The 16,237-nt window shown below is 43.6% G+C and overlaps 1 protein-coding gene across 5 annotated transcripts in view; it reads right to left on the reverse strand.

The window, feature by feature from the left end:
- Positions 1-2,931: 2,931 nt before the first annotated feature.
- The window catches only part of DRP2 (dystrophin related protein 2), a 47,986-nt gene continuing 34,680 nt past the window's right edge, over positions 2,932-16,237 (reverse strand). For 4 of the 5 annotated variants that reach the window (XM_077146690.1, XM_077146687.1, XM_077146689.1 and 1 more), the window contains 9 exons: positions 15,779-15,945; positions 14,232-14,343; positions 12,800-12,936; positions 12,422-12,487; positions 12,110-12,175; positions 11,095-11,238; positions 8,474-8,711; positions 7,241-7,361; positions 2,932-6,917 (listed from right to left, as the gene is read on the reverse strand). In XM_077146690.1, the coding sequence (XP_077002805.1) occupies positions 6,793-6,917; positions 7,241-7,361; positions 8,474-8,711; positions 11,095-11,238; positions 12,110-12,175; positions 12,422-12,487; positions 12,800-12,936; positions 14,232-14,343; positions 15,779-15,945 (1,176 nt within the window). In that variant the 3' untranslated portion in view covers positions 2,932-6,792. The remainder of the gene's footprint in view (positions 6,918-7,240; positions 7,362-8,473; positions 8,712-11,094; positions 11,239-12,109; positions 12,176-12,421; positions 12,488-12,799; positions 12,937-14,231; positions 14,344-15,778; positions 15,946-16,237) is intronic. The other variant, XM_077146688.1, reaches the window with a different exon arrangement.

Consider the following 16,237-nt stretch of genomic DNA (forward strand, 5'->3'; position numbering starts at 1 on the left):
GAGTTCTTATAATTTCTAATGAACCAAGCAAATAATCTCATATTAAGCACATAGTATTGGGGTTTGGAGAGAGAGGGTATAGAGCAGTGGTATAGAGAAGCAGTAAAAATGGCAGCTCCAGTATTTGGATCAAAATATTATGTTATAGTGGAGTGAACACAAGGTTGTGATCCCATGTCTGCCACTTGCCTTGGGTAAATTCCAACATATTTTAGAGTCTCTGTTTCCTCGTCTGTAAATCAAGGATGTTAATGCCTAGCAGTAAGACGCATCTGAGCATTTTCTGAAAGTAGCCTGTTTAGACACAGGCTGGTCTCAGTTGAAGTGCTTGCTGCTCTAGGAAATGTGCTCCCAAGTTATCTTTGTCACTTTTAATATTATTATTCCAAATCAAAGTTAGTAAGCCAAGGGCAGAAAAGAGGAAGTCAATATGTATGGGCAGGGCCTGTGGAGGTAGTATGAATACAGAGGAAATGCTGGGGGAAATGAAGGGAAAGAAGTAGGACTAAGGGAGGTAGCCATGTTAAGGGCAAACAAAATGAAGCCAAGATTAGGAGAGAAGTCAGATGACAGCTTGAAAACTAAGATGATTTTAAAAAGATTTTTTTCAGAAATACGGAACAGAGAAGATGAAAATAAGGAGAATAAGGGTGGGAAAAAGGAATTGAACATCAGGGCAGAAGGTGGGGAAAGAGGTAGAGTTAAAAACGAAGATAGCCCTTTCCAGATAAAAGAAGGCAGGGAAGGGGAGCAGAAACAAATTTTTTAAAGTTCCTTAGTATATTAGTTTCTTGGGGCTGCCATAACAAAATACCACAAACTGGGTGACTTAAACCACCATAAATTTAGTCTCTCCCAGTTCTAGAACCTAGAAGTCCAAAGTCAAGGCATCAACAGGGCCATGCTACCTCTGAAGGTTCTAGGGAAGAACCTTCCTTGCTTCTTCCTTATTTCTGATGGCACAAGTCATTCCTTGACTTCTAACTCCAATCTCTGCCTCTGACTTCACATGGCCATCTTTTCCCAGTGTTTGTCTTCCCATGGCATCACTCCCCTCTCTGTGTGTATCTGTGTCTCTTCTCTTTTTCACAAGAACACCAATCATATTGGAATCCAGTATGACCTCATCTTAACTTTATTACATCTGCAAGGACCCCATTTCCAAATAAGGTCACAGGTACTGGGTGTTAGGATGTCAACATACATTTTAAGAGGACACAATTCTGCCCTTAACACCTAAGAACATGGTTGGGTAGACTGAGGCCAGTGATGGTGGCACATATGCCCCAGGTGGCATTCAGGAATGATAGAGGTAGAAGAGCTTTAGTCTAGTCCCTGCCTGATACTGCAGTCCAAGAGCAGGGAAGTCAACATGACAGGACAAAGGAAAACTAGCTCGTCTGCAATGTCTTTCTATTCCCTCTGCTACCACTTCACATTGTAACCTAGGTAACTGCTTCATCATTGCCTTCCAGTCAACCTAAATCTTATTGCTTCTGTGTCTCCCCACCCTACCCCTAACATACATACACTGACACCTCAAGAAGATTTTCTTTGCTAGAACTCAGGGGTTCTCAGATTTTTACATGTTATAGACCTGTGCTGTCCAATATGGCATCCACTAGTTGCATGTTGATCGCCTGAATTGAGATGTGCCTTAAGCATAAAATACACAACAGATTTCTGTAGGGAAACTGCTCTGTGCCAGCACCTTAATGACTTTGCAAGCATCCACATAGACCATATAGGCAAGGCTTAACCACAGACTGACCTGGTCTTGGCAAAATGGCCTGTGATCTTCTCAGAATATGGGAAGATAGGCAGTCTTGTGAGACCTGGGACAAGAGTGTTTCTCACTCAGCTCTCTATCTCGTGAGAAGCTACTATGAAGCACGTTCTCATCTGCCTTCCTCATTCTGGTCAGGCATGGGACTTTCTGCCTCCCCCCACCCTACCCCCACCTCTGTAGGTTACAGCTGCAGTCCATAAAACTGCTTAGCCACAGTGTGGAATCTACTACTCAGCAACAGGGCACCCCACCACTCATACTGCATATTATCTGGGCCCTTTTGTTGTTTTGGTGTTATCCTGCGGGATGAGAGACATAGGAAGCTGATACCATTGCTGATCTTGCTTTTTCTGTCTATATAAGTAATAAACTGTCTAAATCTATCTGGGTCTCTTGCTTCTTTAGCAGCTGGATCTGTCAGCCTCTTGACAATTTCAGAAACTTAGTACAAAAAAATATATAAAATAATTGTTTTATATTAATTACATGCTGAAATGATAATATTTGAGGTCAATTAAAATATTAAAATTAATTTCATGGTTTTTTACTTTTTAAAATATGACTGCTGGAAAATTTTTAACGACATTATATTTCTGTTGGAAAGTGGTGTTCTAGAATGGTGAGGGAAAAATTTTGGTGGTGGGGAAGAGGGACTGACAGGGTTTCATGTAACCAGAAAGTGGCATTTAAAAAAATCTGTCTCCATCAATTCACAAGGACATTCTAACACCAATATATATATATAGCCATTCTCTCAGAATAAAGGATAGAACTTTAAAACTGAATAAATACCACTTTAAGGAAGAACTCACTGCATTGTCCTGATTTTTCTCATATTGCTTCAGACTGGTGAAACTTCTTCATATTGATGAGGATGGTATTTAGGAACCATGGTGTTACACCTCTCATGCCAGGAGGTGATAACTAGCTAATTTGTGTAGGGCCTCGAGAAGCAAACAATCCATGTAACAGTGGCGGATGGGGACATAGTGGATGCCTTTTTGTCCCATAGATGTTGGCATCAGCTGGTGGCCTAGGTTTTACACTGCTCCTGTCACATCTTGGCCCACCCTCTCTTCCCACCCCCAAATGATAGAAGAATGTGGAATGTCAGAGTCAGAGTATAACCAGAGGAACCGAAGTAAACAAATACAAATTTATTCTCTTCAAGGCAGAATCAAAGAGAAACTGGAAAAGCACCACAGCGAGCGGCAAAATTAACCAATTCACCCCACCCCTTCACCCCAGACTCTTCTAGATTTACATGCTACCCTTCCCACCTCCAGCAAATCCCTTCCCATTCTCCCATCCTTGTGAGCAGTTCTTGCAGCCAGCAAGCAGCATAGCAGCCTTCAGTCTGGCATGAAAACTGCCCTGGGGACAACAGTAACATTCAGCAGGTACCCTCCCGAATGGGGCAGCTGTGGGAGGAGAGGGAGGCTGGGAGCTGGGTCCAGGCCTTGGTGTTAAAACAGTAAGAAGTAACTGAAGTATTCCTTTGTTCCCCGGGACTGATTGTGGCAAGAAAGCCCAGAGATAAGAGTTGTCTAGCTGAGGAGATGTCTCCACAGCATCAAGGCAAGGCCCCCAGTTTCTTTCTTAGGAATGTTTCTTTTAAGGAAACTACATTTTTGCTTATCTGTCACCCATGCCGAGGGAAATTTTATTGTATTCTTGATCTGAAATTGTCCCAGAGACCATGACTCTGCCACTGATAATGCAGTTTCAAGGAATACTCTATCCTGAAGCTGTATACAAAGCCCAAACTCCAAGTACACACCCCAGCCAGATCGGACTTCCTTAAAATGATTCTAGGGGAGGGGGAGCATCTCCCAGGGTTGGTCTCTGCCTGGCCTCAAAAGGTTTCTTATTACTGTAGCCTGCCAGCCCAGTTCCTGGGGTACCAGGAACTTAAGGAAGCTTTTCTGGGGAGAAATACTTCCAAACTTTGGGACTTCAAGAAAATGGGCACTTAAGAGTCTCAGTTTCAGCCTTTTCATTCTAGAGGCTTTTCCTTTCATTGTAGAGCCTTTCCTCACAGGTAGGACCTACTCTAGCGAACCATCCCACAGCCTGATGTCCTCTCACCAGTCAGCCTTCCCTACCAATTTCCAAGCCAACATGAATCTATTGCTCTAGCTAGGAGCAGACACTCTCATAATGTCTTTTTGGCCTCTGTCAGATCCTGCCAAGAGAAAATCATCTATCAGTCCTAACAGTTCACTGATACTATTTGCCAACAACCCCAGCAAATGCTCATATTCTTTATCACTAATGCTAATCCCACAAGTCAGGTTTTCCTTAGTCTACCTACCCAGCAACCTCCTTCACCATCCTTCCAGTACAGGGCAATAAACTACCTAGCTCCACAGACAATACCTTTAGGAGACATGATACATAACAGATGCCTAACAACATACAGCACATTTCAGTAAATCCAACCCTAATTTGGACTCACAGTGCCCAAGGATCCATTTACCTCACTGTGGGAAAACTGCCAACACACACTACAGTGATTGTCTCTGGACCCTTGAGCAATATACTCACCTCAAGCATTAAGGTAAATACAGAACCACTAAGTGTCAGTGACCCACATTAGTGAAAATTCCAACTCTTGATTCTATGACCTACTGCTTCAGTCTACCTATAGCACACATCCAACGTATCAAGATCTGTATCTTTTCTCCCATGCCTGGCCCACTGCAGTTTCCATAGGCCCTCAGCAACCCAAGATCTCTGAGGGGGAAGTGGGGGTTATGTAAAGGATTTTCGAGGGCTTTCCAGGGAAAGGATTGTTCCACAACATATTTAAAGATTAGACAGGCACATGCCTCAAAGTTTCTGAGCCCTTTGCCCTACAGCAAATGTCTTCTATCCCGTTCCTGCCCTGCCTACATCATAGGCCCCCACAAATATACCCCCAACCTGACTGATACCCAGGCTTTGCCTACCACCTGTTCCCCATATAGATAGATACCCAGTTCTCCCACCATGAGCCCTTAAAAACAGTAAGGCAGATACTGTGGTATGAGGTCCTGCTGCTTAGTGCCCCCTGGAAATTCCAGAAGAGGCAATTCTTAGCTTCTGGACCCAAGCTTCTGCCCTCCCTCTCCTACAGCAGATAAATCTAGGTTCCCAGCAGTTGTAACTACTGGCTTGATTATAACACAACACCCCAACCATCTCATATTCTCCTGACCTTGTTGGCAACCACTGCTTTCTTTAAGACACTGAGCCAGATCTTAGAATCTGGAAGGATCTAGAGGATGTACTCCGTGTATTAGCCTGGCAAAGGCTTACAAAGGCCTATTTGTTCCTTTTTTTCTGCATGCAATTGGCAGAGCTTTGATTTGGTTTATCTTGGCACCTGAACCATTGTTCAGAGGAACCCAAGAAAAGACATCAAAGACCTGGGTCTCAAGGGAACAAAATTTGGAAAGAATGAAGATAACAGAGGGGCTCTTCCTGCTAGGTTCCTCTGTGGCCACAGGCTTCTGTTGCTTTGGTCTTGAGGTCAACCCGTTTCAAACATCATGGAGAGAGACATCCTAGATTAACAGTCCTGAGTGGAGTGCTCCAAGATGCAACTACCTGTCCAACCAGAGTTTGGGGCTAACAAAGAGCAAGGCAGAACATTAATACTTCAAGAGGTATTAGAATTTAATGAGTGAATAAGGGCAGCAGAGTACTGATGCACAGTAGATATATAGAATAGATGTGTAAACCTATGTATATAAACCTAGGAAAATTAAGTCAATCGCAAGGCTCTAGGTTATAAAGCTCCTCTTGAGAGAAAGCTTACTAAAAGTGGACTGTGAATATGTTCAAAGTTTCCATCCCCTGTCCCCATCTACTCTGAACTTTTATGGATAAAGGGATCATGGTATATATTGCCAAGGAAGAGTTTTTCAGTTAAGGATGGAATCACCTTCCAGAGTTACAAAAAACAGTTTTAAACAATAAAAGGCCTTGCTGTTGTTTCAGTATCTCAGGAAAGTGGCCAGCTTCCTGATTTGTGGCCAGTGGCCCCTGGGATTGCATCTACCTTTGGTTAGCTGGGTGTGATCAGCCACCTCACCTGATTCAGCCTAAGAGAAAGAAGAGCCATAGCCTGTGAAATGTATTGTGAAGTCATACTCCTGGAGCCTAGAGAATGGCTTCACTCCTCTCACTCAAAGACAGCAAGGTACCCTTGTATGGCAAGCTGACACTCCTCCCCCAGGTCTGTGAGGGCAGACTCAGAAGAGCAAAGGGCGGTTTCAGCTGGATTCCCTGAGCACTCTAGCTGTTCTTTCAGAATGCTGGGGCCTTTAAGAAAGAGGAGGATCAGGGTGGGAAAAAAAATCAAGCCCATAAGTACTTCATTAATGTTTCCAAATTTAAGTTGGAAGTAGGAACCACAATAAACTGTTCCCCCTCTAGAGGAAGGTCTGCCAGGGACTGAGGCAGAAACATTTAAGCAGCATCAGGATGACTAGAGATATGCCCTGGAGCTGAAGTAATATGACACACACTGCCCAGACTTTTGGGGGGGTACTTTGGGGGAGGGCCTTAGAGATATCCTTTCCCACCACCCCAAGCTAAGCCAGAAAGTAGGACTATATGTTGAAACCCTGGGCAGGCGGAGAGCTTCTCTATCTCCATAATTCCGTGGAGAAGGGAAAGGTGGCTATTGGGCATTGTTTAGTTCTGCAAGGCTCCCCATCTGAATGACCTCCAAGTGCCATTTGCCTAGGCTGCAACAGAAGTGTTACTTAAAGGACAGGTCTCAAACTTGGATTAAAGGGCACATTTCTAGAGTCAGAGGAATTATATCTCCCCCTCCTCAGTCCCTACACACCAACCTCACATATCACCAGATCCCTGCTGCTACCTGGAGCCCAAATAACTCTGGTTGAGGAATGTAGGACCAATGGGGACTGGAAAGACTGGGTGAAAACCAAGGGAAGGCTTTGACTCTGAACCAAGAGGGCTACGGATTATCACATGGGGATCTGGCCCCATCAGGAGGCCAGCAGGGTGTTTGCAGTCACATCAGAGCTTCGTACACTGGGGAAGGCATGGCGGAGTTTCTCCATGATGTCCTCCAAGCACAGGCTGACATCTTGGCTCTTTAACCCCACATCATCTGAGTTGGAAAAGGGAAGAGATTAGGAAAGAGAACTAGAAGACCTCTTATCAGACCAGGGGATTCAGGTAGGAAGGCGCCAGATGAAGGACGAACCCACAACATTTGTGTCTTCCCAGCACAATGCCTGGCATGTAAGAAGTGCTAAATAAACATTTGTAGAATAAACAAATGAATCAACCCATTATTAAGCCAATCAAATCATGACCCTAGGCTGAAAGCTATGAGGAGAAACCATTCCCAATCCTAGAAGAACGTTGGGCAAGAAATCTGGGACAGGACAGTCATGGAGGAAAGGGCTAGGAGGGGCAAGAGGAGCTCACCTGCAGCCTCAGTGTCTGGAGTAGTCTGTTCTTTCTCCTGGGGATGACTGCCTTCTGACTGCTGTGGAGAGGAAGCTAGGGATGAGCCTGCGGAGTCATTGCCATCTGATTCCGTGGATGGCTAGCAAGAGGTAAAGCATTACTTAAGTGGCATTGCTTTTCTGATCACTTTAACAGATTCCTGAGGTTAGAAGGGACCTTAAAGACTCATGCCCATCCCTTTGAATTTATGACACTTTTGGTAGTACCCCAAAGAGTGGTTTCCCCTTTTGGAAACCTTAAACTATTCCATTACCAGTTACCCTCTTCCCTCAACAACATGTGCCAAAGGCTTTCAATTCTTATAAGGATTACATCACACCTAAAGGTCTCTCACTATCATTTCAGCTATAATTAGGCTAGGTAAAACCCAATTCTTTCTGGAAATGTACAGTTGCACACCTGCTCCTCAGTTCATGATAGAACAGCATATTTTAGAAATCCCTGAAAATTCATTTAGAGGCCATCCCTTGGAGGATCTGAGGAAGAGGTAGCAGTATGGCATTACCTGTTATATAATAATAGATAGCATTTATTAAGTGTTTATTGTAATCCAGGCATCATGCTAAATGTTTTAAATACATTATCTCATTTTATCCTCACCACAATTGTATGAGGTTGGTACTATTATTATCCCTGTTTTACAAATGAGGGGACTGGGGCTTACTGAGGTTAAGAAATTTGCCCAACATTCACAGCCACTAAGTCGCAGAGTCAGATTCAAACCCTGGGATATCTGGCTCCAGAGCTGCATTGTATATTATATACACTTCCTCTCAAAGAAGAATGAAGCAAAAAATAACGTAAGATTTCTTTACAGCAAAAATATTTGTTTTTCCAAGCATGTCCAAATCTGTTCGGCAGACACTAGCAAAAACAATTTGTTCTGGATGATTCTGTGAAATTTGTTCTTTCTATACTGGATTCAAATGGTTTGTAGAAAAGTGAGCCCTCAGAAGTCCCCCCTCTGCCCCAGGCTGCAAGGTAGCTTGAGAATAACAGACAAGGGTGGAGTGAAGGACAAGGTGGAAGAGAATCGGTCACACTATGTGACCATCCCCATTGCCAGCCAAGTACTCCTCAGGTAGTCACCTAATTGCCACTGCCAAGTTACTCTTTCTTTCCTCCTCGTTGCCACACTTCCCACCTCCCTCCCCTTTAAGGCTGCCCTCTTTTTTCCGTCTTCAGCCACACCTGCAGTAGCAGCTCCCTTAAGCGCTGCAGCTGGGACTCTAGTTGCTTGTTGTGGTCCTCGAGGATCTGCATGCGTGTCTCCAGGCGGCTCTTGTGCTGCCGAAGGATTCTAGCCTCAGCCAGAAGCTCCTCATTGCGGTGGTCCTGTGCTACCTCGATAGAGCTCTCAGCCAGGGTGGGTGCCTCAGCTGTCTCCTCATGTTGCCACTTCAGGCGCCTCAACTCTCCCTGGAGAATCCTGCCGAGGATAGAGAAACCAAGACCTATGGTCTGACAAGGTATTGACTGTCCAGGTCCTATATATCCCAGCATACTTACGCCAGTTACGTGGACAACGTGAAGGGCTTGGTCTGAGCTGCCTGGATGCAGGCCTAGTGTGAGCAATCCCTTTGCTCCCCTATTATCACTCCCACCCTAGTCATGTTCTTGCTTGAATGGCCATATCCACCTCTCCTCCAGTGTATGTGTCATTTACTTTGCTATCCTTACACCTCAGAGAAAGAGAGAGAACTGACATTTCACATTACAAATGTCTCACAGTTTTGATGTGCTGCTTTGGGGATTAATCCACACCTTAGATTCAGGCATAAACACAGCCTGCAAATAAATTAGGTATTAGGGCCATTGATTTACTGACTCCATTTACAGATTTTTAGATTCCACAGGAAGACATAAACATACACAACAGATCACAGGTCTTGTCTCTTCTTTCCATGACCTACCTCTTTGGCTCACTTGGAACACCCATGCTGGGTCATCAGGGAAACAGATACCAAAGAGATGACCTACTTTTGGGGTCATCACCTTTTTTTGCAACAGAACAGAATCACAGGGCCTGCTGATTGCTGCTCTAATGCAGTGTTTCTCAAACTATCTATAGTTAGTGAAAATCCAGGTTTTTTTTTTTTTAGTACATTTGTGGCCCAAAATGTGGTTCTAATGCACATGTCTGGTACAGAGCTCATGCTACATGTGACACCACCACCCAAACTGATCTATATCCTATTCAATGAGACGAGTCCACTAATTGTGTGCTTGGATATCATGGCAATATCAAAACTTTCTCAGAACTTACTCTCCATTTTTGTATTTATCTTGTCCTGTATCAGTAACAAACAGTTCACAGACTGGCCCTGGACTGTACACCACATTTTGAGTAGCTACTGTTCTAAAGACTTGCTACTCCAAGGTGTGGTCTGAAGACCAGTGGTATGGGCATCATTTTGAAGCTGGCTAGAAACACAGAAACCCAGACCCCATCCCAGACCTATGACTCAGACTGTATTTTACTGAGCTCCCCAAGTGCTTTGTATGTACACTAACATTCAAGAAGTGCCGCTTTTAGGGATACTATGGATTCTACTGCATAACCCAAATGGCTTGGATCCTCCTAGGGCTCCTGCTGTCACCCCTATTTCATGGAGATTAAGGCCAACCCTGTGAGGCTCTTCACCTTCCCTCTTTCTGCCCTCATGTGCTCTATGTGGTATCTTCTTCTTCCTTTACTATTTTCATTAAGTGAAAATTCTTTGAGGACAGGGACATGTCATACTCTTCTGTATTCTCTGTAGTGGTTTGCATCTAGTGGGTACTTGAATATAGTCTGGTTGAATTAAAAGGATTCAATAAATTATTATTATAGCTAGCATTTATTGACTGGACTATCACATTAAATGCCCGATCTCATTTAGTCTTCACAAATGACCTTAGGAGGTAGATACTATTATCATCATCCCCATTTTACAGATGAGGAAATGGAGGATCACAGAACACAACTTATTCAAGGTCACAAAGCTAGACGTGGAAGTACCAGGATTTAAATTCCAGCAGTCTGTCTCTAGAACCCATACAAATTTGTGCCATCCCTCTCTCTCTCAGCCAACACGACAAGCAAACTCACTGCCCTCCCCCTCTCTACATGGGACATGACTCCCAGGGGTGTGGACCTTCCTGGAAACCTGGGACGGAAATCCTAGCAGGAACTGGGACTCAGTGCCAAGGGATTGAGAAAACCTTGACTGAAGGGGAAGAGAGAAATGAGACAAAATAAAGGGTCAATGGCTGAGAGATTCCAAACAGAGTTGTGAGGTTATCCTGGAGATTATTCTTACGCATTTAATAGATATCACCTTTTTCGTTAAGGCATAACAGAGAGGCTGGAGGGAACTGCCTGAAAATGTAGAGCTGTGTTCCAGTAGCCATGTTTCTTGAAGATCATTGTATAATGATATAGCTTTCACAATGTGACTGTGTGATTGTGAAAACCTTGGTATGATGCTCCTTTTATTTAACTTATCAACAGACAAGTAAAACATAAAGCATAAAAATAAATAATGGAGGAACAAATGTTAAAATAAATTTAGTAGCTTGAAATGCTAGTGATCGATGAAAGGGAGGGATAAGGGGTATGATATGTATGACTTTTTTTCTGTTTTCTTTTTATTTCTTTTTCTGAATTGATGCAAATGTTCTAAGAAATGACCATGATGATGAATGTACAACTATGTGATGAAAAAAATTATTGCTCTTTTCTTTCTTTGCTTTGTATATATGTTATATTTTACAATAAAAAAGTTTTTAAAAATTAGGAGAAAAAGAAACTGCGCCATCACCAGACCTACCGGTTCTCATCTTCTAAGTGGGCCAGGATCTTCTCTAGCTCCCCCTTGCTTTCTGTGGCCATGCCATATGGAGCCTGCTGTCTGAAGGTTGGCTCCCGGTCTGTGATAGGGCTGGAGTGCCGCAGCAGGTACTGGTCCTCATCTCTACGTGGGTATAGGGAGAGAAAAGGAGGTGGTCAGGCATTGAACAGAAAAACAGCTTTCTGCTCTCAGCTCAGGAGGGCCCCAGGAGATACATGGCGGAGATTCATTTCTAAGTAACATAGAGATGGAAAGGCCATGTATTCTGTCTAAGAGGGGAGAAAGTGGTCAAAGGTGGCACAGGTCATGGTGGAAGCTATTGGAAGAGAGTGTTTTCTGGATGCTGGGGTTTCTGGGTTCTACTTATGGCTTAGTGACAAGCAATAAGCAAATCAATCCCCTTTCCTTGCTGTTCTACTTCCCTGCTCCTCTTCACTTCTTCACCAGTACCACCCATTCCCACCACCAAAGGACCACTGCCTGCCTGAAATCCAGCCAGGACCAGATTGATCCATGTAGCCAATATCTCCTAGCCCTCTGAGTAGGACAGGGACCTCCTTATAGATGAAGGGGTCCTTTTCTGGGCTACAGAGCCATGGAGTATCTCTAGCCATACTTCAGCCAAGTCTCTGATGTCTTCCCAGGGATATCATGGTACTAGATGGGACTTTGAATCTTGAGCATAAGACAATGGCTCATATGTTCAACTTTACATGAGGGCATATTCTTCTTCCCTCAAAGTTTGGCACAGAAGAATGGAATTTTGCAAAAGGAAGAGATCTAGGCAGGGAGAGAGTACACCATTCATTCCCCAGTTCAGGTAATAGAGGATAGACTGCTTCTCTTACTATACACTGCCCAGAAAGAAGCCTGCCTTCCTTAGGGAATCAAGGGCCTAACCACTTCTTCCTCAAGGATATACCCTTCCCAAACAGTGGCAGAAGGATCCCAAGAAAAGCTATTCCTGGAGAAATAAGCAGCTGTGGAGACTCACATGCTATCATCTGGGGACAGGCTGTCATTAAAAAAGGAGCAATTTTGACTTTCCATTTCAGCAAGCCTGGGAAGAAAAAGCAGGAAAAGAGGGAAAACAGGGTGTGGGGTCTACTTTATCTCAATACTCTAACCCTCCAATGGGATCATCAGATTTATGGGCTTCCCCAAACATCTCTAAAGTGTTGGGCCTTACTGGTTGCTGCATACCTTACTGTGCACATCCCCCTGGCCATGACTCCATTATCCTTGCCCCAACTGAAAACTCCTTCCCCCTTGGACTCCCTAAAATCTTCCCCAAACCTGGCGGTACCTGCTGGCAAAATGCTCAATGCGGGAGTGTGTGTCAGCATGTGGTAACATCGGGGAAGATGCCGGCCTAGAAGAAAGCAACAAAGACTCAGATGACCAAAGACTGTGCAGCTAGTCTGCCTATTTTCTCACTCTCCAACCACCCGCCCCCATTCCACCACCACCAAATTTATGAAATGGGCAAAAACTGATGGAAACAGTACGCAGACTGGATTCTAGTGTATTTCTCTGGCTAGATACCTGGTTAGTCCCAAGCTGAACTGTCCTATCATTACTCAGATCTGCCCTGAAACCCTATCTTAGCCCGCTTGGGACCCAACCCCTTCACAGTACATACCGATTCTTAGTGAGGCTACCCTGCTCCACCACAGTTACTCACGTCTCACTGTAGTCAGCCTCCAGCACTGATTGTACAGGCAGATAACCTCGCTGAGGGTGTTTACTGAAATAATGCTTTGAGCGGAATTTGTTCTTTAAGGTCGTGGCAAAGTCCCTCATGTTCTCACTGGATGTTGTCTGGGGAGGAGACAGGTCAGAGGGACTCACCCTAAAGGCTTCCAGAAATGATGGAAAGATGTGGTTGCTCCCCTAGCACAAGACATGTGACAGGTAATCCACTCTTATTCATGCTTATCACACCCTGCTCTTAGAAAAAGGTGTAGAAAAATACATGCCAGACTGTGAACTCCAGTTGCCCTTGGGAAGTTGACTGGAGGGGTGGGGGCCAGGGTAAGGAGAGAGGGACACTTTCGTTTTATACTTTAGACATCTCTATATAACTTGAATCTTTTGAAATGAGTATATATTTGTTAATTATTTTTGCATATCTTCTATATAAATGTCAAGGATATAGGGGATGAGCAGGAAGTAGGGAATTGTGTTTGGTCTATCATCTCAAGCCAGCTTCCCATGTTCAGCTTCTATAATGTTTTCTTTCAAATGATAAACATGAAATAAAGGGAAAGATTCCTGCTTCCACTGAGTCACACATGTTTCTATGCCAACATAATTTGGAGAAGAGATGATAGTTTGAAAAGATGGATTATACAGAAACAGGGTGAAAGATGGTGATGCAGGCTAGATTAGATAAAGGTCAGGGAGCTGGGGATATGCTTGGGGCCTTGGGAAAATCTGTGGGGCAGAAAGAGGTTAAAAAGTTTAGGGACCAGAGTCAGCTCAGGAAGCTAAGTATAGAGCTATGGGTCTTGAACACAGAAAAGGAGAAATTCTATGGTTAGAGTTCAGGGTTGTGGACAGATCTGGGCTCAAGTGGCTATGAAAGACACAGTTTCCAAGTGGAGTTTGGGACCCCAGGTATAGAACATACCTTTTTTTTTTCAAGGGACTGAATATTTGAGTACAAACTTTGGTATTGACTAGAAGGAGTGGAAACAATGACAAAGAATCAGGTAAGGAAGGGTGATCCAGTACAGGAGCAAAGGACAAAGCTGGACAGGAGAAACTAAAGTGAGCAATGGAAGGCAAGGAAGGCTAGTCACTTGGAATTGTCCTACTCTCTATTTTTTCCTGAGACTTTTCTCTGCAGTACATAGTGAGTGCCCTTTAAAAGGCTGAGAGTATGCTGGGCTGCTATAATCAGTTGTGGCCCCAGTGAGGGTGAAGCTCTGCTTACCCCAGTGAGAGAAAAACAGAGAACCTTGGATTCCCCAAACCTGTGAGTCACCAGGATTGTTTTAAGAATGCTCCCTCAAAAGACAGCAGAATACAGTTAGGCAATGCTTGGCAAGGTGGGTAAATGGCTAGTACCTGAGAGCTGCCTACCCTTCCCACCCAGCCCAGAGGCTCCATACCGGGGTGTAATACTCCATGATGGGGTAGTGCAGCTTGTTGCCTTTGTTGGCCCTGCCTGTCAAGAAGCAGGTCTGGCAGATGTCCACGTTAAATTGTTTCAGACTGCGGTACCTTGAGGAGATGAAAAGTAGTAGGAAAGACAATTCACCTCCCCTCACTCCCCCATCATTCAAATATATGCACACATTGGAATGGGAGTGAGGCATTTGGCCATCAACTGTTCAACATCTTATATATAGCAGTGACTGAGTACTCAATAGATGAATAGCTTTATTTCAGGGACTATAAATTTCCATGAAACCACGAGTTCAGATATCCAGGATATATGGGAAATAGCATTATCTCACCACCTTCTCAAGAAAATGGGCAGGGGGAGGGGAACAGAGGTAAAGATATCATTAGATTAAATGGATTTCTGTACAAAGATGGACCTCAAAGGTTCCAGACTCACAAGTACCACCACCTACCTTGGGGAAATTACACATCCAATATGAAGGCAACTTATTCTGCCAGCCCTGGGCAAGTTGATTAAAAGTTATTTCCCAAGGTTATGTATAGTATCTCTTATTATAGAATATAAAAGATCCAGTTCCAAAGCCAGGCTCAGCTGCCTGGAGCTAACAGCATTGAATAGTGAAGTGTCTAGACTTATGGGAGTAAAAGAGTCCAATATCTAGTTCTACCACTAACTAGCCGTGTGAACTCAGACAAACACATTCCACATCTGTGCCTCATTTGCTCATCTTACAAAAACCAGGGTGGTTATGAGAAGAGTGTGCTTTAAAAAGTTCAAAAGTTGAGCATTTTAAGATGAAAGCCAAATTCACAATAGTGGTTACCTTTGTAGGGGAAGGAGATGAATGTAATCAGGAAAGCTTCAAATGTATTTTAATATATTTAATTTCTCAAGCTTGGTGGTGGGTACACAAGGTGGTTTGCTTAAGCCAACTCATACCAGCTCACAGGAGCCAATTGTTAACCTTTCAGAGATTTTACAGGCCAGATGTTAAATACAGCCATTATTTAAAAATTAAATTTTACACACTTACAATTAAATAAACTATATTAAAAAACAAAGGTAATGAATACTCAAACCTCATCAATTCTTAATTATTTTATTATTATCTGAGGTCTTTATGTCTATTGTATCTGCATGATGGAAATACTATCAATGGTTTGTACTGCACATCTCTTCCCAACTCTGTGTTCAGTGATCTCATGTTGGTAGCCTGACATCAACCGTGGTGGGAGAATTAATATCACAGAAATCAGCAAATGCTACAAATCAGGTTTCATTTTTCCTTTGAGGAGAGCTGGTTGTTAAACATTTGCTGACACACCATTTCAGTTCATTTCTATGAAATAAAATATTTCATAATTGTTAATTTTTAAATAAGTTAGACATGCTATAAACAGAAAGGATTGCAATATATAAAAATGTATAATCAATTACCTGTAATTATATAGTGATTATGTAATATGTATTTCATATGTAAAATGGACTGCTTATCATTATTTACATTCCAGCAGGTATTGGTTTCCCTACCTGAAGCCTTTGATGGGGCACTGCCTACAGATTGAGCATTTGGTCTGATGTTTCACTTGTTCAGCAATGGTGACCCGATGCAGAACAGCTAGCCATACCATGGACTGGGGCTCCAAGTTGACCCACTCCAGGAACTGGGAAGCTTCAATGACTGGCTTCCCAGTGCTCTAGGGAAACAAGAAATACAATGGGAATGACTGAGGACCAAAGTGATATTCTGGAATATCAACCCTCAGAGGAGCAGGGGAACCAGAAAGGCCTTATTGGCCTATTCTCCAGAGAAGCCTACCTTCTATCTTGACCCAGTTGAGGTGGCACCCTCCCCAACAGGACTCTGACTCTCAAAGCCCAGAGAACTGTCTGTCCCCACTCTCTTACACATGAGTACTTCAGATCAAAAGCCTAGCTCTAAGTCCTCCTTCCCTCCATCCCTCCTCCCTTTCCTCTCTTCTTCCTGTG

The sequence above is a fragment of the Tamandua tetradactyla genome, chromosome X (assembly GCF_023851605.1).
Source record: "Tamandua tetradactyla isolate mTamTet1 chromosome X, mTamTet1.pri, whole genome shotgun sequence".
In the NCBI taxonomy this organism is placed as follows: Eukaryota; Metazoa; Chordata; class Mammalia; order Pilosa; family Myrmecophagidae; genus Tamandua; species Tamandua tetradactyla.